The 27,218-nt window shown below is 37.4% G+C and overlaps 2 protein-coding genes across 4 annotated transcripts in view; one reads left to right on the top strand and one right to left on the bottom strand.

Moving 5' to 3' along the window:
• Positions 1-18,152, top strand: part of myripb (myosin VIIA and Rab interacting protein b) — a 339,066-nt gene extending 320,914 nt beyond the window's left edge. For 2 of the 3 annotated variants that reach the window (XM_061922023.1, XM_061922021.1), the window contains 5 exons: positions 3,110-3,289; positions 3,359-3,520; positions 6,736-6,831; positions 6,918-6,978; positions 17,283-18,152. In XM_061922023.1, coding sequence (XP_061778007.1) covers positions 3,110-3,289; positions 3,359-3,520; positions 6,736-6,831; positions 6,918-6,978; positions 17,283-17,326 — 543 coding nt within the window. In that variant the 3' untranslated portion in view covers positions 17,327-18,152. Of the gene's footprint in view, positions 1-3,106; positions 3,290-3,358; positions 3,521-6,735; positions 6,832-6,917; positions 6,979-17,282 lie in introns of all 3 variants that reach the window. The other variant, XM_061922022.1, reaches the window with a different exon arrangement.
• Positions 18,153-22,691: 4,539 nt separating this feature from the next.
• prlh2 (prolactin releasing hormone 2) lies at positions 22,692-26,682 on the bottom strand. Its single transcript, XM_061922020.1, has 3 exons — positions 26,539-26,682; positions 25,054-25,247; positions 22,692-23,693 (listed from the first exon to the last, which is right to left on the bottom strand). Exons 1-3 carry the CDS (start codon positions 26,634-26,636, stop codon positions 23,506-23,508), a joined length of 480 nt encoding a protein of 159 aa, XP_061778004.1. The 5' UTR covers positions 26,637-26,682; the 3' UTR covers positions 22,692-23,505.
• Between the last annotated feature and the right edge of the window lie 536 nt (positions 26,683-27,218).

The following is a 27,218-nucleotide window of genomic DNA, read 5'->3' as shown; positions in this document are numbered from 1 at the left end:
GTGCGATTCAGAATCGATCCTCATTTTTTAAAATAGCGATTTTTTTTAAATTAATTTTTCTTATCAATCCAACAAACCACTACATAGCAATACCATAACAATGCAATCCAATTCCAAAACCGAACCTGACCCAGCAACATTCAAAACTGCAATAAACAGAGCAATTGATAGGAGACACAAACATGACACAGAACAAACCAAAAGTAGTGAAACAAAAATTAATATTATCAAAAACAGTATCAATATTAGTTATAATTTCAGCATAGCAGTGATTAAAAATCCCTCATTTACATTACCATTAGACATTTATGCAAATAAAAAAAAAGAACAAAAGTGTCACAGTGGCTTACACTTGCATCGCATCTCATAAGCTTGACAACACACTGTGTCCAATGTTTTCACAAAGATAAAATAAGTCATATTTTTGGTTCGTTTAATAGTTAAAACAAATTTACATTATTGCAATCAGTTGATAAAACATTGTCCTTTACAATTATAAAAGCTTTTTAAAAAAATCTACTACTCTGCTAGCATGTCAGGAGACTGGGGTCGATCCTGATGAAATCCTATGTATTGAATGAATACAGAATCCTTTTGAATCGGGAAAATATCGTTTTTGAATCGAGAATCGCGTTGAATCAAAAAAATCGATATATAATTGAATCGCGACCCCAAGAATCGATATTGAATCGAATCGTGGGACACCCAAAGATTCGCAGCCCTAATAGACACCCACTTTCAATGTTGACCCTAACAATGCATTTCAGTTTGAAATTTAGGAAAATAATGAAACTGTTAAAATGGAAAATGTATCCACAGCTATAGTCATCTGAATTGTTTACAAAAAGGAATGCGCTGCACATTGAACATCATTTTGTTTATGATGATACACAATATAATTTATTTTAAAATATGTATGCATATATGTTGTTGTTTTAAAAATAAAAAATATTATAAAATAGTGTTAACCTATTTAATTATTGCAATTTTTGATGTTCTTATTTTATTAAATTGTTTGTAGTCCTTTATTTAGTTCATGCTGTATATAGAAAAGATTGTAGTAGTATTTAAAATTTGCATAGGGTTTTGAAAATGATTTTCTTGTCGTTATATTAAAAAATATATTGTTTAAATTTTGGATGTACCTATATAGTTTTATACAAGGATAACAGGTAAATATATATATTGTTTTCATTTTTATTTTAGTAATTTGCAAAACATTTAAATTGAATAATACATTCAATACGTATTTTGGACTGATTTTAGTTTTAGTCTGATCACATTTTAAAAGCATTTTATATATTCATAATAAACAATTATTTTATTTTATACATAAAAACTCAGTTATTTGGAAATATTTTTTGTTTTAATAATACTTAGAAATATATTGATATATGTATGTCATCATTAACATTTTTTTATTTAAAAAGTTTCTGATTTTTTAAAAGTTATATTATTTATTTTATTTAAATTTTGGTTATACATATTCACTTTGACATATTCTTTAAATAATAATTAAAAAAAATGTAATCATATTCTAAATGTGCTTAGTTTTATATATATATATATATATATATATATATATATATATATATATATACATACATACATACATACATACATACAATATGCATGCATACATATATATATGTATATAATATGTGTGTGTGTGTGTGTGTGTGTGTGTGTGTGTGTGTGTGTGTGTGTGTGTGTGTGTGTGTGTGTGTGTGTGTGTGTGTGTGTGTGTGTGTGTGTGTGTGTGTGTGTGTGTGTGTGTGTGTGTGTGCGTGTGTGTGTGTGTGTGTGTTTTAATAATAAAAAAAACTCATAATAAATAATAATAAATTAATGTTTTCAATTGTATTTAGATTTTGCGATTATTAAGTTTTGGTTTAAAAAAATTACTTATTTACTTTTTGTTATGATAACCTGAAATGCTTTAAAATAATAAAAGGTCATTTTTTGCATTTTAAGTTAAGTATTACTTTTTTAATGATCTCAAAATATTTTTATTTTAATATGTACAAAAAGATATATGTATTGAAAAGTTTCCGCTTTTTAATACATGTTAAATAGATTTTTTTAAATTTCATTTTAAGTTAATTTTTGTTTTACCTTTATTGACTTTGACATATTTGTTATAATAAATGTATAAAACAATTGTAATTTTATTAATTTTGCTTAGTGTTTTGAAATGTATTTTATTTTAATAATATTGAATAACATTGTTATTAGGGCTTCACGGTGGCAGATTGTTGTTGAGATAGGCACCAGCGCCCCCCGCGATCCCAAAAGGGAATAAGCGGTAGGAAATGGATGGATGGAACATAGTTATTGGAATTCTGTTATAATTATATAGTTTTATATAAGTATAACATGTAATTGTATAAGTATAATCATTTTTTTATTTTTTATTTTAGTTACTTTAAAAAATATATTTTGTTTACATAATACCTTTTAAGAAATATATTGGACAGTTTTTTTTTGTCAGATCACATTTTAAAAGTGTTTTGTTGATTAATAAACAAGAATTATTTTATTTAAAAAAAAAAGATTTTGCACGGTTATTTAAAAAAAAAAGATTAATAAGTACATGAATATATATTGTTAAATGTATTTAATTACTTTTTAGAGCTATAACTCACGGTTATTTTAAGATTGATATTGTTATTTATTTATTTAATTATCATTATAATCATTATAATATTATTTAATGCATTTTAAGTGTACAAATAATTTTATTTCATAAAAAAAATATGTGAAAATTGTTTTGTTTTTGATACTGCATAAGTATGCATATATGTATATATGTATGTATGTATGTGTATAGATACATATGTATGTATATACATGTAAGTATATAGATATATATTTATGTATATATGTATGTGTGTATATATACAGAGAGAGAGAGAGATGGATATCTTTTGATCATTTGATCATTTTTATTGATTTTTATTTTGATTACTGTTTTGAAACTTGATATTTAGTTTAGGAAAGTAATGAAAATGTTAAACGGTAGGTTTAGTAGGTTTTCTTGTCTTTGTGTACTCTGACACCTTTACTGTGTCTCTCTGTGTGTGTTTTTTTTTTTTTACAAATTAAGCAGAAGTACTCGGCGGCCTCTCTCTGCAGCATCACTACAGAAGTTTTGAAGGTTTTGAACGCCACCGAGGAGCTGATTGGAGAGGCGGGAGGGGAAGTCTGCACGCCGTCGGAGTCGCAGAGCGCCTCTAGCAGCTCTGAGAGCAGAAGACTGGACCAAAGGCTGACCAAGATGGAGGAGAATGTAAATGCAAACGTGTTGTCCAACTTCGAAGTGACAAGTTGCACTTGAACGCATCTCCCCCGTGTTTAGGTGTACCTGGCTGCTGGGGCTGTGTATGGCCTAGAGGGGGCGCTGGGGGACTTGGAGCAGTGTGCACGCAGTATCAGCAGTGGGACCTCAGACACAGAGCTGGCTTTCCTGGAGGACCAGGTGGCCACTGCTGCTGCTCAGGTCCAACAGTCGGAACTGCAGGTACACAAATTAACATTTTATTTAGGCTTGTCCCTATCATTCGTATTAAAAACAAGATTTTGCCGTTTAGGTCATTCCAGTTTGTCGCCCAACTCTCCGTGTTCTTCTTATTGCTAAAAAAATCCCAGCTTAATGCAACGTCAACATATTGTTAACTGGTTTTGTCAACATGAAATTTGATAACCAAAATTGTCCCGTTTATGTCAACAAATATTACATTAGCATTAAACTCATCATTATCGCTTAGCAGTGTTTGCAAACGGCAGAGTTGTTTTTTCCTACAGTATGTGGTAGACTTGTCAGCCGTTTTTTCCCCACCCCATTGTTCAACAACCGCTTATGTTGACAACCGATTTCTTCGACGTGAATCAGCCAACTAAAAAAAAAATATGCGTACCAATATTTTGGTATCCGTACCAAAATTATTTAGATACTTTTCGGTACTTTTCTAAATAAAGGGGACCACAAAGAATTGCATTATTGGCTTTATTTTAACAAACAATCTTAGGGTACATTAAACATGTTTCTTATTGAAAGTTTGTCCTTAAATAAAATGGTGAACTTACATATGCATATGTCTGCAGACATATGCAGTAACATATTTTGTCATTTATACACCTATTATTTTGTCAACATTATTAAGGACAAGTGGTAGAAAAAATATTTTTAATCTACTTGTTCATTTACTGTTCATATCTGCTTATTTTCTCTTTTAAAATGTTCTATCTACACTTCTGGTAAAAAGTAATAACCACTTATTCTGTTGTTTGATACTTTTCATTAGTTTTGAATGATACCACAAATTTGGGTATCAATCTGATACCAAGTAGTTACAGGATCATACATTGGTCATATTCAAAGTCCTCATGTGTCCAGGGACATATTTCCTGAGTTTATAAACATAATATATATATTTTTTTTAAACAAAAGAAGACGTTGTGATGCCAACAAATATCGACCTAATCATAGTAGTATCGACTAAATACACTCCTGTACTTGGTATCATTACAATAGATGTTAGGTGTAGATCCACCGATGGCATTTGTTTACATTTTGACGCAGGTGAGCTACGGTGTGTAGTGAAGCATGTTTAGCTATTCCTGGTCATGCAGGGATGATACTTGAAAGAAACCGCTTATGTTGACAACCAATTTTGTCCATGTGAGGCAGCCAACTAAAAAAATGCACGGTCTGTATTAAGATATTTTAACGCACAATCTCCTCATCTTGCTGGCGAAAGTTGCAAATAAATCTTTAAGCAATGTATATATCAATAGCCGCTTATGTCGACAACCTGTTTTGTTAATGTGAAGCAGCCAATTTAAAAAATGCTCTTTGTTGATATCAATATCCTTTATCGCCCAGTCACCTTTAGTTGCTACTGAAACTCCCAAGTAATTGTCTAAGACATGGCTGTGTTGGCAAGCAGGTATGTTGACAACTGCTTTTGTCGACGTCAGTCAGCCCACTAAACAAATGCAATGTCTTAAAATCCTTCATCGCCCAGTTTCTTTATGATGCTGGTGATCCGATTATATCGACAACCGTTTTTGCCTAGATAAGCCAGCAACTAAAGAGAGTGCACCCCGTTTGTACTAAAATCCTTTACCACCCAGTCTCCTTGTGTCGCTGGCAAAAGTCAAAGTAAATGCCCAAGACATGGCTTTGTCGACAACCGCTTATGTTGATGGGAGTTAGCCAAAAAAAGCAATGCGCCCCATCTGTATTAAAATCTTTGACTGCCCAGTCTCCTTACGTTGCTGGCAAAATGCAGAAGTAAATGCGCAAGCCAAGGCAGCATTAACAACCGCTTATGTTGTCAACCGCTTTTGTTGACGTGAGTCAGCCACCTAAAAATGCACCATTTTTGAATGAAAATCCTCTCTTTCCCTGTCTCTTCATGTTGCTGATGAAAATCATAAGTAAACGGCTTTGTCGACAACCGCTTATGTTGATATGAGTCAGCCAACAAAAACAACGCACCTCATCTGTATTACAATCCTTGATTGCCCAGTCTCCTTACGTTGCTGGCAAAAGTCGATTGTAAATGCGCAAGCCAAGGCCGCGTTAACAAACGCTTATGCCGACAACCGCTTTTGTTGACGTGAGTCAGCCAACTAAAAATGCACAATGTTTGAATGAAAATCCTTTATTTCCCCGTCTCCTTATGTTGCTGCTGAAAGCCACGAGTACATTTTTCAAGCAATGGCTGTGTCGTCAACCGCTTATGTCGACAACCGTTTTTGTCTACATAAGTCAACAACTAAAGAAAGTGCACCCCGTTTGTAATAAAATCCTTTACCACCGAGTCTCCTTGTGTCGCTGGCGAAAATCCTAAGTAATTGCCCAAGTCACGGCTTGTCGACAACCGCTTATGTTGGTGGGAGTCAACCAACAAAAACAATGTCCCCCATCTGTATTATATCCTTGATTGCCCAGTCTTCTTACGTTGCTGGCAAAAGTCGGAAGTAGATGCGCAAGCCATGGCCGTGTTAACAACCGCTTATGTCGACAACCGCTTTTGTTGACGTGAGTCAGCCGACTAAAAAATGCACCATGTTTGACTGAAAATCTGAAAGTCTCGTCATGTTGCTGGTGAAATCCACGAGTAAATGTGCAAGCAATGGCTACATTGACAACCGCTAATGTCGACAACCACCTTTTGTCAACGTGAATCAGCCAACTAAAAAAATGCACACTGTTTGTCGGAAGATCCTTTATCACCCCCCGTCTCCTTATGTTGCTGGCGAATGTCACGGGTCAATGTGCAAGCCACGGTTATGTCGACAACCTCTGGTGTTGACGTGGTCAGCCAACTAGAGAAATGTACCCGGTTTAAAATGCACGCCCTGCCACACAGACACAATCCTGCCTCCAGTATGTGTGCTCGCTCTCACAGGTCCTCTGAAGGTGAGATTTTGCCAGGTTGACATTGCCCCTTATTCCATGTCGGTGCCGTTTTCACACTGGTGGGAAATTGTGGCCTGCTTGAACTGGCCGTGTGAAAGTGGGCGGGGCTGCTGGAGTTCTGATGAGTGCAGTGTCAGAAATAGGGAGTCTGTTGCAGTCCACCTGCAGTCTACGGTATAGGCTGTAAAAGTGTCATCAAGGGTAAAACCATATGATAGCAGTTACAAGCCATTGTAACGTAAAAAGCAACAACAATGTTCGTTTTCCTGTTAAATGGAGACTGAGTGGTATTTCTCCATATTTAGATATCCAATATTGAGGCCAGGATATCCGCTCTTAAAACCGCTGGCTTGAATGTGACTGTCTGCAATCACATCTCCAAATTCAATCCAAAAACAAAGGTCTGTAAACACTTGAAATTTAGCCCCCCTGTTGTTATATGTATATATAAGTAGAGTCTGATTGTTGTTTTGCTATAATTTTGCAGCCACAAACTCTGGACTCGTCACGCCATCAGAGACGGAAGTTGCCAGCCCCGCCACTGAAAGGTATATAATATTTTTTCTGTCATTTTGATTGCTACGTCTGTGCAAGCTCCAGTCCGCTGCACTGTTCCCTGAGAGAATATTTTCAACAAACATGGCAGACCAAAAAATGCTGTATCTGCCAAGCGAAGACTACATTTTACCGGATTTTCAAAGTGGTGTTTTTTTTTTATTTCTTGCTCCATTTTTGTAATTGTCCCGCTCCCCTCGACAATACACAGTCCTATCACCTTTTGTCGCCTCAACTAAACAGGAAGTAATGAGAAAAGTATATGTTTTCATTTGACCTGATTCTCCGTAATAATGGCATAAAAACAGAATGTATAATTATCATTACTATTATCTTAGAATTAGAAGACTTCATTTTGGCATGCCTCAAAAAGTACGGCAAATTTCTATATAGATCCATTCATCCATCCATTTTCTACCACTTGTCCTGTACAGGGTCGCGGGGGATGCTGGAGCATATATACATGTACATACATACATGCATATATATATATATATATATATATATATATATATATATATATATATATTAGGGGTGGGCAAATTAATGCGTTAATTATGAGTTAACTCATCAATATATTAACGCCGACAATTATTTTATCGCACATTTGCGTATGTTGTTTACATGCTTTTATTTTGTTAACGCCTTTTCTTATCAAGATGGCGTCGCCCGGCGTGGAGGGGCTCTTGGTAAAGATGGAACATTTGGCAAAAATACCGGACAATTCTGCAAATTTCATGGCTGGCTTACAGCGTGGTCACTCCGGGATCACTTACGACCGCCAGACAATTCTGGATGTGGATAGATCGGGCCGTTTTGGACTGAATGACGCGTGCTTGCTAGACCGGCTAGCTAGCATGGGAATACTTTGCCGGCTACATCCAGCGGCCTGTGAAGCAGCGGAGTATATGTGTTGTCTGTCTATTTATCAATAATGCAGACGAGGAGTGTTGGCTGAGTTCTTAATGTTTGCTTTCAGAGCGTGCATATCACAACATACAAGATGCCGTCATGGCGACACAACCTATACAGGGCTACCGCGCATGCTCGTCACTCCTGTTGCATGCTGGGTAGGGTAGTTCTTTTTTTCCCTGGCTCATAACATCACAAATAGTACCATGTATATGCGTTCAGTTTATCAAAGCACCAAGCAAACAATTCCTAGATATGGTCATAATTATCTTAAGTGCACTACGCAGAATAAACACAACATTATTAATATTGCTACTACGGATAATTTGATCAAAAATTCCCTAAAACAGCCCACTACCTATAATATAGGTTTTTTAAACATAAGACCCTGATAAAAAAAATGTTTCTGCTGTTACCTCAGAAATTGCCTGTTCAGATGTTATGATTGTGGCTCAGAGATTTGTATGTAGATTATATTTATTTTACATAACAAACAGGATAACTTAAATACCCTGGCAGTGGTAGTAATAAGCTTAAATGTTTGTATTTACATTTTTGAGTTTATTTTCATAAAATATGCTATTTAACTGCTACTGTTTAACAAGGACTGATTTAAATTGTGTTTGCACAACAAATGTTTTGGCGCTTTTGTTCATGGGGGGGAATATTCTAATAAAGGTGCACTACACACTACTTTTGAATTCATTATTGGGCTTTGCGTATACAATGCAGTTAATCGCGATTAATCAGAGAAATAGTGTGATTAACTTCGATTAAAATTTTTAATCGTTGCCCAGCCCTAACATATATATATATATATATATGTATGTATATATATATATATATATGTATATATATATGTATGTATATATATGTATGTATATATATATATATGTATATATATATATATATATATATATATATATCCATCCATTTTCTACCGCTTATTCCCTTTTGGGGTCGTGGGGGGCGCTGGCGCCTATCTCAGCTACAATCGGGCGGAAGGCGGGGTACACCCTGGACAAGTCGCCAACTCATCGCAGGGCCAAAGCAGATAGACAGACAACATTCACACTCACATTCACACACTAGGGACCATTTAGTCTCGTCAATCAACCTATCCCCAGGTGCATGTCTTTGGAGGTGGGAGGAAGCCGGAGTACCCGGAGGGAACCCACGCAGTCACGGGGAGAACATGCAAACTCCACACAGAAAGATCCCGAGCCTGGATTTGAACCCAGGACTGCAGGAACTTCGTATTGTGAGGCAGACGCACTAACCCCTCTGCCACCGTGAAGCCCTATATATATATATATATATATATATATATATATATATATATATATATATATATATATATATATATATATATATATATATATATATATATATATATATATATATATATATACATACATATATAGGATAGGTTGATTGGCAACACTAAATGGTCCCTAGTGTGTGAATGTGAGTGTAAATGTTGTCCGTCTATCTGTGTTGGCCCTGCAATGAGGTGGCGACTTGTCCAAGGTGTACCCCGCCTTACGCCCAATATATATATATATATATATATATATATATATATATATATATATATATATATATATATATATATATATATATATATATACATATACATATATATATATATATATATATACCATAAAATTGTCATCCATCCATCCTTCCATTTTCTACCACTTGTCCTGTACAGGGTCGCGGGGGATGCTGGAGCATATATACATGTACATAAATACATGCATATATATATATACATACATACATATATATGTATGTGTGTATATATATATATATATATATATATATATACATATATATATAGGATAGGTTGATTGGCAACACTAAATGGTCCCTAGTGTGTGAGTGTGAATGTTGTCTGTCTATCTGTGTTGGTCCAATATATATATATATATATATATATATTAATCGCGATTAACTGCATTGTATACGCAAAGCCCAATAATGAATTCAAAAGTAGTGTGTAGTGCACCTTTATTGGAATATTCTCCCACATGAACAAAAGCGCCAAAACATTTGTTGTGCAAACACAATTTAAATCAGTCCTTGTTAAACAGTAGCAGTTAAATAGCATATTTTATGAAAATCAACTCAAAAAATGTAAATACAAACATTTAAGCTTATTACTACCACTGCCAGGGTATTTAAGTTATCCTGTTTGTTATGTAAAATAAATATAATCTACATACAAATCTCTGAGCCACAATCATAACATCTGAACAGGCAATTTCTGAGGTAACAGCAGAAACATTTTTTTTATCGGGGATTTTATGTTTAAAAAACCTATATTATAGGTAGTGGGCTGTTTTAGGGAATTTTTGATCAAATTATCCGTAGTAGCAATATTAATAATGTTGTGTTCATTCTGCGTAGTGCACTTAAAATAATTATGACCATATCTAGGAATTGATATGATGGGAATTTTCCGATTGCTTGATGTTATGAGCCAGGGAATAAAAGAACTACCCTACCCAGCATGCAACAGGAGTGACGAGCATGCGCGTAGCCCGGTATAGGTTGTGTCGCCATGACGGCATCTTGTATGTTGTGATATGCACGCTCTGAAAGTAAACATTAAGAACTCAGCCAACACTCCTCGTCTGCATTATTCATAAATAGACAGACAACACATATACTCCGCTGCTTCACAGGCCGCTGGATGTAGCCGGCAAAGTATTCCCATGCTAGCTAGCCGGTCTAGCAAGCACGCGTCATTCAGTCCAAAACGGCCCGATCTATCCACATCCAGAATTGTCTGGCGGTCGTAAGTGATCCCAGAGTGACCACGCTGTAAGCCAGCCTTGAAATTTGCAGAATTGTCTGATATTTTTGCCGAATGTTCCATCTTTACCAAGAGCCCCTCCACGCATCCGGGCGACGCCATCTTGTTAAGAAAAGGCGTTAACAAAGTAAAAGCATGTAAACAACATACGCAAATGTGCGATAAAATAATTGTCGGCGTTAATAGATTGATGAGTTAACTCGTAATTAACGCATTAATTTGCCCACCCCTAATACATATATATATATATATATATATATATATATATATATATATATATATATATATATATATATATATATATATATAGATATATACATACCATAAAATTGTCATCTATTCATCCATCCATTTTCTTCCGCTTATTCCCTTTTGGGGTCGCGGGGGGGCGCTGGCGCCTAGCTCAGCTACAATCGGGCGGAAGGCGGCGTACACCCTGGACAAGTCGCCACCTCATCGCAGGGCCAACACAGATAGAAAGACAACATTCACACTAACATTCACACACTAGGGCCCATTTAGTGTTGCCAATCAACCTATGCCCAGGTGCATGTCTTTGGAAGTGGGAGGAAGCCGGAGTACCCGGAGGGAAACCACGCATTCACGGGGAGAACATGCAAACTCCACACAGAAAGGTCCCGAGCCTGGGATTGAACCCAGGACTGCAGGACCTTCATATTGTGAGGCAGACGCACTAACCCCTCGTCCACCGTGAAGCCCTAAAATTGTCATTATTGGCTTTATTTTGACAAAATATCTTATGGTACATTATACATTTCTTTTAATTGCAAGTTTGTCCTTAAATAAAATATTAGTTGTAAAGACAACTTGTCTTTTAGTAGTAAGTAAACAAACAAAGACTCCTAATTACTCTTCTGACATATGCAGTAACAAATGGTGTCATTTTCCATTTTATTATTTTGTCAAAATTATGAAGGACAAATGGTAGAAAATTATTTATTAATCTACTTGTTAATTTATTGTTAATATCTGCTTACTCTCTCGTTTAACATGTTCTATCTACACTTCTGTTAAAATGTAATAATCACTTATTATTCTGCTGTTTGATACTTTACGTTAGTTTTGGATGATACCACAAATTTGGGTATCAATCCGATACCAAGTAGTTACAGGATCATACATTGATCATATTAAAAGTCCTCATGTGTCCAGGGACATATTTCCTGAGTTTATATACAGTACATGATATACAATATTTTTTTAGATAAAGACGATTTTGTGATCCTAAAAAATATTGATGTAATCATAGTAGTATCAACTAGATACACTATTGTACTGTGTATCATTACGGTGGATGTTAGGTATAGATCCACCAATGGAGTTTGTTTATATTGTAACGTCCCGGAAGAGTTGGTGCTGCAGGGAATTCTGGGAATTTGTTCTGTAATGTTTATGTTGTGTTGCGATGCAAATATTCTCCCAAAATGTGTTTCTCGTTGTCGATTAGTTTCACTATATGGCACATGTTTATGACAGTGTTACTGTTGTTCATAAGCTTCCTTAGTGTGACATGTATGGCTGTTGAGTAAGAATGCGCTTCATTCACATGTGTGTGGTACGTTCAAAGTTAAGTTGATTGTCTTAATGGTTAATTTTCGCACATAGTGAAATCTTGACTTGACTTTGGCAACTATAGGCCATTTTAACACATCCAATGTTACGAGTCCGGGTTGCTGCGGTGTGTAGTGAAGCATGTGCCGCTACCACAATTGAAGTACTTGAAATAAAATATACTTTACTAGTCGCCATGGAGACAAGAACTAGATACTACATGACGACAGGTGAGGGAACGATACTATACAAATACCGGTATACTGTACGACCCTGTATTTCCTTCTGTTTATTGCCTTGAACCGGAAGTATAAGCGCTGTTCTGTCCACTAGACATGTCGTTTCTACTTGGATGGTTTCTTGATGAATCACTCCAAGCAACATTTGTAAGTTTTACAATATAACTAAAACAGTTCATACTTATTAAACGTCTAATGTGTGATGTCTGTAGGAGTGTTTCCATGCATATTTGTACGTAATGTAATCAAGCTATCATCTTTAGCATTAGCTAATATGCTAACATATTTACAAGTGTCCCTGTTTGTATTATTAACTTACAATGGCACTTTTTTTGTATCGTGTTAGTTCCACAAATTCTTCAGAAAATGTACTCAAACATCATCGTGGGGTTATTGAGTTTGTTTAGCTGATTGGAGAGCCAGCATGATGGTTTGTTTGATCAGCCGTTTTACTGCCTTGTTACAGACACCGTTTCAAAACAATCAAGGTATGTAAATATACATTAACAAAATCTGTTTGTGTATGTAACTAATTGCACATGTGTTTATGTGCAGTTAAAATATGGGAATTTATTTTTCTAGAATTTATTGGATGCGGTTTATGTATCAATGCGATCATAGTCTTTACTATAAAAACTGAAGTAAGCAATATAGAGACTATATGTATATTGGCTGCTTCAATTAATCGTTGGTACCTTTTTTTCTTCCCTGATAAATCCATTGCAATCTTGAACCGATTTAATTTTAAATGTGAAAATAATTAAACTGATACATCTTCTTTAAACGGGCGTCACGGTGGACGAGGGGTTAGTGCGTCTGCCTCACAATATGAGTAGTCCTGGGTTCAATCCCAGGCTCGGGATCTTTCTGTGTGGAGTTTGCATGTTCTCCCCGTGAATGCGTGGGTTCTCTCCGGTTACTCGGCTTCCTCCAACTTCCAAAGACATGCACCTGGGGATAGGTTGATTGGCAACACTAAATGGTCCCTAGTGTGTGAAAGTGAGTGTGAATGTTGTCTGTCTATCTGTGTTGGCCCTGCGATGAGGTGGCCACTTGTCCAGGGTGTACGCCGCCTTCCGCCCGATTGTAGCTGAGATAGGCACCAGCGCCCCCCGTGACCCCAAAGGGAATAAGCGGTAGAAAATGGATGGTTAGATGGATCTTCTTTAAACTCCCAAGGCTGTGTTTGTGAGTGTCAAGCAGAAGCAGGACACTTTGTTCACCTCTTGCTTAATAGCCCATATTTCCCTTTTTGTCCAAAGACAAGAGCTTGCTTGCTGAATGGAAGTAAAAGTGAATACATGCGCTGGCCAGCGGACTAATTACCTGAAAAGGTCCATTAGATGTAAAGCAACCAAATAGAGACGTGTACACAAGAGGCCAAGGCTGTTTTAACAACCAACAAGAAGTCGGCTTCTTTTAATACCATTGAATGGCTGTTTTTTTTTTTTTTAATGAAGGCCTTTTTTGTTTTCCTTTTTTTCCCTGTCACAGTCATCCTCGCTTACACAGCTGTTTCAGACACACGCATGAAGCCAGCAGTAACCAAGACACTGTAGTCACATCACTTTTTACATTAATTATTTCATAATCTCATAATATGTTTTAGGAGAGTCCTGATCCCCTATTGATTTGGGAACGAGATGTCGGTCTGGTATCAGCAAAAAAAAACAGACTTTGCATCGAATACCTCCAATATAAGTCCTGCAGTGTATTAACTTATGCAACCCAGTTAACATTTTAATATCCTTCAATAAAGTTAAAGTGAAAGTAGCAATGATTGTCACACACACACTAGGTGTGGCGAAATTATTCTCTGCATCACCCTTGATCACCCCCTGGGAGGTGAGGGGAACAGTGAGCAGCAGCAGTGGCCGTGCCAGGGAATCATTTTTGGTGATTTAACCCCCAATACCAACCCTTGATGCTGAGTGCCAAGCAGGGAGGTAATAGCTCCCATTTTTATAGTCTTTGGTATGCCTCAACCGGGGTTTGAACTCACAACACATAAGCACACAACGTTGGTCTTTTCTTGTATTTTAGTCAAGTCTTTACAAAAACTGAACACGGTAGGCTATAAAATACCAGGAGCTAGAAGCTACACAACAGCTAAGCACACAAGCTAGACATACGTAATATATGTCCTTAATTGAACAGTATTGCAGTCTAAAACACAACATTTGTCAATATAAACAAGCATCAAATAAATATGTTGACGTATTACTTACACATACAAAGCACATTAGAAGGTATCCAGTAGCAAACGTGTTTGCATCATTTAATTCATTAACTTCTTAACTTAATTAATTATTGTGACCACTGGTAATAATAATGATGGAATAGATTTATACAGGGCATTTTTTATCAAATAGATACTCAAAGCGCTCACAGAGAAGTGACAACCCATCATTTGTTCACTCCATATTCGGTGGTGGTAAGCTACATTTGTAGCCGCAGCTGCCCTGGGGTAGACTGACGGAAGCATGGTAGCCAATTTGCAGCTACGGTCCTGTCACGCGAAATTTCTTCCCCCCCCTACAAAAACCTTCCCTCCGGAAAAAATTTGGCGTGACAGCCCCTCTAATGCCTGAAGGACCCTAATGAGGGCGTGACAATACCAAGTTATATTACTCTTAGGGGTTACAGCTGCAAAATTGGGGAAACAAAAATAGCTTGAAAGGTTAGCATGCTGGAATGCTAATATTTTTTCCTCACCGTTATTTTTCACCAACGACAATCAGCCAATTATAATGCTTTTAAAACAGGCAGATGTGTGGGCTGCTTTAAGGTCCTTCCACCCTCATTGGGGTCCTTCAAGGATTAGAGGGGCTGTCAAGCCAAATTTCTTCCGGGGGGAAGGTTTTTGTAGGGGGTAAGAAATTTGGCGTGACAGCCCCTCTGACCACCTATCATTGAGCGGCACTGGGGCAAGGGGTGAAGTACCGGGGAGGTGGGGAACGAACCTGGAACCCTCATGTTTCTGGCACTGCCACTCTTCTGGCATGGCCGCTCTACCCACCACGCCACCCCGTCCCCTAGGTGGTGCTAAAATGAGCAATTACTACCCCACTTCAATTCAGAGACAGCATAAGTCCATTCTAGAGGGTTAATAATAAATAGGTTAGTGTTTACAACATACCATTGTTGTCTGAGTAATTTCAATGTATAATTTGGCCTCCATTACGAACCAATACTTCTATAATGTAAAATGTTTTCTCGAATGCATACTTGCCAACCTTGAGACCTCCGATTTCGGGAAGTGGGGGTTGGGGGGCGTGGTCGGGGTGGGGCGGAAGTGTGGTTGGGGGCGTGGTTGGGGCGGGGGGCGTGGTTAAGAGGGGAGCATAATTCCCCAACTCGAGTATTACATATATTTTTCATATATATATATATATATATATATATATATGTCCCGCGACCCCGAAAGGGAATAAGCGGTAGAAAATGGATGGATGGAATGGATATATATATGTATGTGTGTGTGTATGAACTTTCAGTGAATTCTAGCTATATATTTATTTTATTATATATATAAATAAAAGTTCTATTTCAGACGGCTCCTATCCAATACACAGTAATAAAAACACAGTTGTTCTACTAACTTGCCGTCAGGTGCCCAACACCACATAAATCGTTGGCCAATCAAAAAGCAACCCCAAAACGCTATAGCCAACATTCACCAGGAGATGGCGACAGACAACATAGACTCACTCTATTACAGACGGCGTCGCCATGGCTGTAACTTCCTCATTCTTCTGCTTCGTCTCCTTGTGTGTGCAGTTTTTTATTCAAATCCGTAGATGTTGTAACGTGATTGGGCAGGCAAGCTGTTTGTATAGTGGGAAAGCGGACGTGAAAACAGGCTGTCCCCACTCAGGTCCGCATGGAGCTCGAGGGGGCGTGGCCTCCAGCTCCGCTGAATTTCGGGAGATTTTCGGGAGAATATTTTTTCCGGGAGGTTTTCAGGAGAGGCGCTGAATTTCGGGAGTGAGGGTTGGCAAGTATGCTCGAATGTACTGTCAAAGTGACTTGAAATTGGTTCATAGTGAAGGCCAAAATATAAGATCGGGGTCGGAAACCATAAAATGTTGATCAAAATTGATTGATTGATTGATTGATTGAAACAATTATTAGTAGATTGCAAAGGAAGAGAATACATTATATTTAACTTAAAGTAGCAATGATTGTTACACACTAAGTGTGGCAAACTTATTCTCTGCATTTAATCCATCCCCTTGATCACCCCCTGGGAGGTGAGAGGAGCAGTGAGCAGCAGCGGTGGCTGCGCCCGGGGAATAATTTTGGTGATTTAACCCCCAATTCCAACCCTTGATGCTGAGTGCCAAGCAGGGAGGTAATGGCTCCCATTTTTATAGTCTTTGGTATGACTCGGCCGGGGTTTGAACTCACAACCTACCGATCTTAAAACAGTACAGTGTACACAGTACAGTACATATTCCGCACAATTGACCACTAAATGGTAACACCTCAATAAGTTTTTCAGCTTGTGTAAGTCAGGGTCCACGTTACTCAATTCACAGATGTCTCTAGAATTTATAGAATATGCAAAAAAGCCCCAAAATGGATCAACAATGGTCCAAACCTATCATCCTTTGTGGACCAGGAAGACGCTTTCTCACATTTACATAATAACTTTCTTATGACAATATGTTACTCTGTATTTTAACACGTGTAGCAAAGCCTGCTTTCTTTTTTTTCTCCATGATACTCAACTAGCACTCTTACCTTTCAGATAAGATGGAGCCAGAGCAGCCCGTGGAAGTCTTTCGGCCATAGGGAGCACCAGGAGCAGCAGCACAAAGTCCCTCAGGCCCACCACACCACGGCCCTACGGACAGCTCTCTCATCCAGTGCCTTGACCCAGCGTCCGCCTCCAACTCCACACCAAACAGGAGCCTCCATCTGCCCTGTTGCGGCCCACGAAGCACTCAGCCCCTTCACGCCCAGCATCCGCCCGGCTCCTCGACCTACGACCCCCTCATCCACTGACATCACACGTACAGCAAAGATGAGTGGACAGTCTGCCTTAAAACATCAATTTCTACTGTGATTAATGAAGGCGTGGACTCTACTTCACCATGCTCGTGTACTGTTAAGCCAACATCCTCTCATGAATGATTGTCCATTTGCACAGCCAGTACTAGTCCCATTCAGAGAGATGATTGTCATTTTCAGCACCCTTTTTTTTTCTACCCATGCACTTTTGGTTTATTACAGACGAGTGGGCACTTAGACAGTTGCCAGTAATAGGGGGGTGACATAAAACATGCTTAAGAACATCATAAAACGAGTCCAACCTATTGGAAAAAGGTTTACCGTATTTCCTTGAATAACCGCCGGGCATGTAATGTGCGCCTGCCTTGAATTACTGCCGGGTCAAACTCGCTCCCCAAATTTATTAGCGCATGCTTACTTTTGCCGCCGGGTCAAAGTCATGACATCACGAGTGACGCTTCCCCTGTCCTCATTTCCAAAATGGCGGAGGAGTTTTTTTTTTCCTTTAACTATGTGTAAACCAGGGGTCTTGTTCCACAGTCATACAGATCACACTGATGGTTGTGATATAAAACAACTTGTCTTTAACACGCTTACTAATATGCGCCACACTCTGTGAACCCACACCAAACACATTTCTGGAGAACATTGGCTCTGTAACACATTATAAACGCAAAATGAGAATTACCCAGAATTCCAATGCATCCATGACTCTTGGCTATATTATACACCCCGCTAGCACCAAACCCCGCCCTTCCCCTCTCCGTGCGCCGGTTGAGGTGGGCGGGGTTAGGGGCGCATGTATTATATAGCCAAGAGTCATGGATGCATCGGAATTCTTATGTTGCGTTTATAATGTGTTACAGATGTTCTCCAGAAATGTGTTTGGTGTGGGTTCACAGAGTGTGGCGCATATTAGTAAGAGTGTTAAAGTTGTTTATATCACAACCATCAGTGTAAAAGGTATGGCTGCTGACCAAGTATGCATTGCAATCTCGTATGAGAAGCAGCGATATGCATGCGTCCAACCGGCATGTAGATAGCATGGTGTAAAGGTGGGCGCGATGACATGTTGTTGAGCAGTGGTCCCCAACCACCGGGCCGCGGCCGCAGAATAATTTTTTATTCTTTTTTTTTATATCACACTTAATTTTTTACTGCATGCAATTGGTAAGCGCAGGGGTGAGAAGAGGTTTTAAAATTACTAGCGCCTGCTTACTTTTACCGCATGCCTTGAATAAGTGCAGGAGTGAGAAGAGGTTTTAAATTAATTAGCGCCCCGGCGGCTATTCAAGGAAATACGGTAGTCATTTTTGTGGGAACCTTTTTGCACTGTTGTTGGACTTTAATTGGCACAGCAGCTGGTTAGCTTAGCATTAAACAAGCAAAATGATCATTCTAGATTCCTAACAACAGCCAGTGATCATACAAAAGCTGAATATTTAACCATCCCTGCATTAATCTTTTTGTTGCTGAGAGCAAGTTCACCATATTATGGTTACATGTAATAAGTGAATATGTCTCAGAAGTAATATATTGGAAGTGTGTTGGCCAAAATCTAGCTTTGATATTGGAATTTAGACCATTCAAAAGTACTTTTTAGTTGCTAATGAGCCGTGTTTGTCTACACCTGTCTCCAAGACATAGTAACTCGGGGTGTCCCAATCCAATGTTAATATCAAATATCGGTCCGATATCAGCAAAAAAACTAGTATCGGGTGATATCAGCTTAAATTTCAGATACAAACTCTGATACAAGTAGTCCTGCAGTGTGTTTACTTGTGCATATCTAAATGTCCTCTAATAGGCACAGCACACGTTTGGTATTTTTTGGGGGGTTTTAGTCATTTACAAAAGACAAACGTGTTAAGCAATAGGCTACTATAGAGTTAGCAGCTATACCGCAGCTATGCCCACACAAGCTGGACATACGGAATAAGTGTCCTTAAACAGTCTAAAACAGCACATTGGTCAATGTAAGCAAGTATCAAAAAATCCCAGTTGCATATTAGAAAGTATCCAGTCACAAATGTGTCCACATCATTCAATTTGCTGGTTCAGGAGCTTTACATTATGAATTTCTGTGGCCACCGGGTGTCACCAAAAAACAATAACCACTCCAATTCAACTTAAAGACAGCCGAAGTCTGGCATAAGTAGGTAATGGTACATCGAATTCTGCACTTTTATAGGCACGGACTGATTTGCGTCCGTACTACCAGGTATTGAATCATGCAAAATCCAATGGTGCCATATTACAATACCAATGTTGCGTGTAACGTTACATCCGCTTTCAGACTAAAGGTGTAAACAATCACTCAAGCAGCACGAAGGGCAGACTCAGCCAAACTCCCTCTAAATAATTTTGCCATTTTTAACACCAACAAAGCGAGTATGCTTGGTAGAAAATGCTCTAATGTAAAGTAAGGCAATAGCTTGATGCTCATTTACATTGGATTTGCTTTAGAGAGGCTACTATTAGCAATTTTACATGGCGATTTCAACAGCTTCAAAAATGGTAAAGTAAACTACAACTAAGATATTGTTGCAATGAAACAGCTGGTGTGTAAGAAGCGCCGTACAGTATAAACACTTTGTTGGGTGCAACATAACACATGAAGCACCCTTTTCCTGGAAAAAGTTATTTCCTCGTTAGACAATATACCATACATAACCTATACAGTACTGCCGTCTAAACTCTTGGATATGTAACTGCATTGCAAGTGAGACTAAAATTTAAAAGGCCTACTGAAACCCACTACTACCCACCACGCAGTCTGATAGTTTATATATCAATGATGAAATATTAACATTGCAACACATGCCAATACGGCCTTTTTAGTTTACTAAATTACAATTTTAAATTTCCAGGAGTTTCGTCTTGGAAACGTTGCGTAATGATGACGTGTACGTAAGACGTCACAGGTTTTTAGGAAGTATGAGCGCTGCGCACACACACAGCTAAAAGTCGTCTGCTTTAACGGCATAATTACATAGTATTTTGGAGGTCTGTGTTGCTGAATCTTTTGCAATTTATTCAATTAATATTGGAGAAGTCACAGTAGAAAGATGGAGTTGGGAAGCTTTAGCCTTTAGCCACACAAACACACGGTGATTCCTTGTTTAAAATTCCTGGAGGTGAAACTTCACCTTGGATCAGAGCGCGGTCAAGCGAACATGGATCCTACCGAATGTCAACCAGCAGGTTTTGGTGAGAAAATTGTGGTTAAAAAGTCGCCTCTTACCGGATATCAGCTGAGCTTGTGCTGCCGTCGACTTCCCTGAGACACTGGCGTCAAGACACCCGTGGACACACACCTCAGACTATCAGGTACTATTTAATTCACTAAAACACTAGCAACACAATAGAAAGATATGGGATTTCCCAGAATTATCCTAGTAAATGTGTCTAAAAACATCGGAATCCGTCCCAATGCAATCGCGCTTTTTTTTTTTAACTTTTTTTTTTTTTACTTTTTTTTTTTTTACTTTTTTTTTTTACCTTTTTTTTTTAATATATTTTTTTCTAGTCGGTCGCTATCAATACCCTCAAACGCGAATCTTTCATCCTCGCTCAAATTAATGGGGAAATTGTCGTTTTCTTGGTCCGAATAGCACTTTTTGTTGGAGGCTCCCATTAAAAACAATGTGAATATGTGAGGAGCACCCACACATGTGACGTCATCGTCTGCGACTTCCGGTAGAGGCAGGGCATTTCTCTTAGCACCTAAAGTAGCAAACTTTATCGTGGATGTTCTCTACTAACTCCTTTCAGCAAAAATATGGCAATATCGCGAAATGATCAAGTATGACACATAGAATGGACCTGCTATCCCCGTTTGAATGAGAAAATCTCATTTCAGTAGGCCTTTAATAATTGAATAAGTTATAACAACTGGACAACACAGTTATCATAATAGCTCATTTTTTAATGTTACATTAAAAAAATAAAATTGTATTACAAAACAACTAACGCTCATTAACACGCACAAAATTACTGGATATCGGTACCATCAAATACCGATATCAGATGGTATTCTGTACTAATTGAATTAAAGTACAGTTCAATTAGTTTAACACATCCACGTCCTATCCTAGTTTATTGTTAAATAAGCTTAAAGGAACATGCACAGAGAGCCTAAGTGCAGCACAAGGGAGGTGAGGCATACACAACATTATGTATTATATATATATATATATATATATATACATATATACATATATATATATGTGTGTGTGGGAAAAATCACAAGACTACTTCATCTCTACAGAACTGTTTCATGAGGGGTTCCCTCAATCTCCTGACGATTGAGGGAACCCCTCATGAAACAGTTCTGTAGAGATGAAGTAGTCTTGTGATTTTTCCCACACATACATACTGCGCTCTACCACGGTATCGAGCACTATTCTCTGGATAATCCAATTAAGATATATATATATATATATATATATATATATATATATATATATCAGGAATTGGTACTGTATCGGTTCAAACGTTAACGGTACCAATCCGTAGTCATAAAGTTAGTGTTTTTTCATACCCGCCCTTGTTTTCTGAATAATTTCACTTGATCAAGCCTTTTGTAACATTCCACACTGCAAAATGATACAAGTATGTACTATGATTCGTGCTATCAAGATCAATTCTCAAGGCTCCAATATCGGACAATATTGAAAAAGTTGTATCAAGACACCCCGAAAAAGACACACCTAGCTGTTGAGCAAACACGTGAGGGAGATGATAGATTGTTTTGGTGCTGTTAAACAGGAACACTACTAAGAAGTTAATTCTGCCTAATAGGGGACTTTTAACGCACAAACATGAGACTTCTCTCAGCCAACTTTCTTCCAGAATGCAAATAGGGAATAAAGTCCCAAATGATTTCAGATGAATCACATAGTATAGAATAATTAAGCTACACAAGGTGTAAGCATTCAGGTTTGGTCTTTAAAAAATTCAGCAATATTTCTCTTTTACTTTTAAACTTGGTGGCCTTTTATTTGAGCGAAACACCTTTTCCCTGCATTCCTTGTGTGACACGTTCGAAGAGATGTTCCATGCAGTCGGAGTAACAGGCTGCTTTGCCTATCATTTTGCTTTTCTTTTATTACAAGCAATTTATTTTTTTACTTACACAGCCTTTTTAAAACATATTCAGAGGTTTTTTTTTCTCCTCGATGGCCTCCAGGTATTTTCAGTCTGCGTTCAAGATCAATGTGGCAAGTTTTTAATTTTTTGCAAAATTTGACATGAATATTACCTCTTTCATATAGCATCCATTTATAACCACATGAGTGCAGCAGGGTTGATTTCCAAACTGGACCTCTGTGCGCTTGCTCCGCCACCTTTTATATTACAGATACTTCCATTCCATGTGTTTTTTGCACATTGATTACCGGCGTGTTGATGTTTTAAAAAACGAATAGAAAATAAGCATGCTTTTGGTTTTACTTTGAACGATGTACAGTATAGACGCCAAGCACAGCTACAAGGGTCCAATCATCAGTGTCCTGTATTTTTGTATCGTCATCTGAGAATTTGTGCGTGGAAAAAGTTGGATATGATATAGAATAACGTGTATTGCCCAATCAAAGTCTTTCAGTGTAGTATAACACTCATACGGCTGGTTTGTCACTGTTGGAATCCAGCCAGGTTGCACAGTGTTCACTTTATGTGCAGTTGTTTGTTGACATCATGTGACATGTTGGGGAAAGTATTAACATGCAAAAAAAAAAATTATCCGTGTGCCTCTGTGCACCTGGAGAAAGATGTATCATGAACTAAATAAAATTTGCAACTTTAACACTCTTTGTTGTTGCCAAAAGTAGTGTCACGCTCAGTAGGTTCATGTTTATTCAAGAATATACATTTAATTTAAATTAAGGGAGAGAAACATGGTAGGAGAGTGTCATCATCATGGAACAAAAGTTTGTTGGGTGTTTCAGACATGGCTGTTGTCATGGTAACCAGTCTCCATCTTCCCCACGCAGCACCGTGTCCAGGTTGTCCTTGCTCCGCAGACTGTTGAGGATCAGCTCCAGCGTCCTGACGACGGGCCGCACCGCCACGTCGCTGTGCCGCTTCCCGAAGCGACCGATTGGTCTCACGCCGCGGCCCACGTACCAGAAGGGGTCTATCTCCGGACCTGGACCACACGTATGGTATGTTTAGAATCTGATCATTATTGTTCAACTTATTTCGCTAATTCCTTGCCGATTTCAAGTAGCTCATTATCAATATGTTGCAAAAAAAAATACTGTTTCGTCAGCTGGAGTAGGCTCCAACAACGCCCAAGACCCTGAGCTCAATACATTTTCAAGTTTTGAATTAAAGTACAGTTCAATTAGTTTAACACGTCCACGTCCTATCCTAGTTTATTGTTAAATAAGCTTAAAGGAACATGCACAGAGAGCCTAAGTGCAGCACAAGGGAGGTGAGGCATACACAACATTATGTATTATATATATATATATATATATATATATATATATATATATATGTGTGTTGGCCCTGCGATGAGGTGGCGATTTGTCCAGGGTGTACCCCGCCTTCCGCCCGATTGTAGCTGAGATAGGCGCCAGCGCCCCCCGCGACCCCGAAAGGGAATAAGCGGTAGAAAATGGATGGATGGATGGATGGATATATATATATATATATATAATAAATGCATAAAAATTGTCATTGAACAGCAAGGAAACTTAAAATGAGTGCATCCATTAACCATAACGTTAGGTGCATCAGCAGTAAGTAAAACAAATATTTTAATAAATTCACCATGTTTATTATTGTAGAACTGCCCTGTATCACATTGCAGTTTGCCTTCAATATTTGATATTATAATTGTACTCATATTAAAATGTTATTAAAATAAGGTATTCATTCTTATTTGTTTACTTTTTTTTAAACGCAATACTGACTTATTTAAAAAAAATTACAAAATGAAAATGTTTTAATCAGGAACATTTTTGGATAATATTTAAAAAATATTCTAAATAAACTGTATTTTATTTTTTTTTTAAATTGCAGTACAATTCAAAGAAACGCTACAGAAACCAATGCTTTATTGTGTTTTTTTTTAATGCTTTTTTTTTTTTTGTAAAGTGCCTTGGAACATCTATCCATCCATCCATTTGTTACCGCTTGTCCCTTTTGGAGTTGCGGGGGTGCTGGAGCCTATCCCAGCCTCATTCGGGTGGAAGGGAGCATACACCCTGGACAAGTCGCTATCTCATCGCAATTCAAGACTATTATATTTATGGTCAAATGTTTTAGTTACTCTAAACATTAATCAAAAACAACATAAAGAATCAAGTTGTAAATAGTACTTGTATTGTTACACATGACAGTCAAATTACAGGGCAAAACTTATTTATGTATGTTTTACTACACAATAATAAGAGGATTCCTAATTGTGGTGAATGTAATTTTTCCAATGATTCCAACTTTAGATATTGAGATTAATAAACACATTTTATGTTAGATGTTGAATAAACAACTAAACGTACTTCTGTTGTCGACATTGTGAACAATGTGGAAGTCGTGCTCCACTGTGGTGCTGTGTGCGTCGCTGAGGCTGCAGGAGGAGAAGAGGAGCAGCAGGAGGAAGAGGAGGAGAGCCAAGGAAGCGGGCGGGCCGCCTTTTGCCTGGGCATCAGCAGCCTCTCTCCTGGGGAACATGCTGAGGAGTAGCTCAAAGGCACTGCAAGGAGGCACCAAGATGCTCGGGTAAATCAGGTATACTGTGCACATGTGGAACCTTTCACTCAACTTCATTAGATGTGTAATGTTGCACTCACCCAAAATACCATTTCGTATGTACTATGTAATATTTGCTAGTGTCTTATTGTTTTATTCAGGGTCTAAAATGAATGAAACAACCTGATTTGCGAAATTTGAATTTATATCAATTTGCATCAAATCTTTTTACCATGCATGTGTAAGGCCTTAATAATAATAAACAACAATACGAACAATGAATGCACTTCATTAAACACATTTTAGTTAATACATATCAAAAATATAAATAAAAATATGAATAGGATAATATTAAATCATTTTACAAATTAATGTTCTATAAATACTGTATAAGCTTTTTAAATAGACCTTTACTAAAGAAAATAGAAACACGGTGCAAAAATAAAAATCACAATATATTTTCCAATAAATACATTTGTAATATTCTTGGGATAATACTTGGTCATTAAAAAAATTGCGGATAACGTGGGAAAAATATTTCCAATTCAAATGTATTTTATAATCTATTTTTTTATACAGTTTAATTTAAAAAAATGCTAAACAGGTGCCAATGAAAAGACTAGTTATAAAATGTTTTTTTTCTTGCTACATTAATGAATAAACTTTTTCATGGAAATGTGGAAAAAAAAACTAAATCAAATGAAAGCAAACTACACAAGTCAGAATAATTAATCATTATATGGCATGAAAAAATTTAAAATGAAAAAAAATTGTATAATAATTTAAAAAATGCTACACAAACTACTGCCTGTGAAAAAATAATCCGCCTTACAAAAAAATCATGCTGCCTTAATTAGAAAACGTAACATTTTAATTTCAACAATAATTAATCAAACCAAATAAAGTTATGCAAATCAGAACCATTTTATACGCTATAATTAAAAGAAAACTGCTACACAAACGAACCAGTGTCTGTGAATAAATCATCTAGCTAACAAAAGCCTCATGCTGCATTAATTATATTTAAAAAAATACAAAACATTTTTTCAGATTATAAAAAAATCTTAATCAAATAAAACTAAATTACCAAATCAGAATAATTTATCAATATGTTGCATGAAATAAAAAAAATACATTACAAAAGCAATCCACTAAATAATATATAAAATAAAATATTGGGAATGAAAAGTGTAACAATGATAGTAATAGTTAATAATGGATAATGATAATGTTGGTTATTGATGATACAATAATAACATGCAAATATGATTGAAAAAATGAATCCAAAAACTTACCCTGAACTTTGGTTAGAGGCTGAGGTCAGCTGGCCGAGGTTCGTAGTTGTTATCGCTGAGCAGGTGTGCTGCACCTTATATACAGCTGTGACGCTCATCTGCTTGTGAGATGATGAATCAACACACACACACACATATCACCGCCCTCCCCCATCTCTTCCCACTCCTGCAACCCCTTTTTGCAAAAGGACATGTGCTTTGAGACGTGTGGTGCTGTCCGTCACGCAGCAGAGGCGTCCATCAGCAAGTTCACGACATGAAGACGACTTGAAATTAGTCAACACGGGGACACCCGGCGTCTCAAGTAGTATACATGCACCTCGGTCAGACGTTGACCCGGAACTGTGGTGGGCGTTTTTTTAATGGAGCTCTTCATCAATCTTTCTGACTGCCAAGGGTAATGCAGGACACGAGCAGCTTTCTAGGTTTAAAGACTGCATTGGTTTGGTTGAAATGTATTTCCAACATGCATGCAATCACAAGTGATGCATCAAATAGTTTGCATTTTTACATTTCTCTTTACAACATGTTGGAAAAGTACACTTTGAAAATAAAGGAAACATTCAGTCTTTTACACGAGTTGATATCTCCGTAAGATCAGCGTATTGATTATTTTAAGAATACATATGCATTGACTGGACAAACATACATATACACATACTGTCCATATACAATACACT

The sequence above is a fragment of the Nerophis ophidion genome, linkage group LG15 (genome assembly GCF_033978795.1).
Source record: "Nerophis ophidion isolate RoL-2023_Sa linkage group LG15, RoL_Noph_v1.0, whole genome shotgun sequence".
Taxonomy (NCBI): Eukaryota; Metazoa; Chordata; class Actinopteri; order Syngnathiformes; family Syngnathidae; genus Nerophis; species Nerophis ophidion.
Note: the sequence above shows the minus strand (reverse complement) of the source record. Positions and strands in the feature narration are given on the sequence as shown.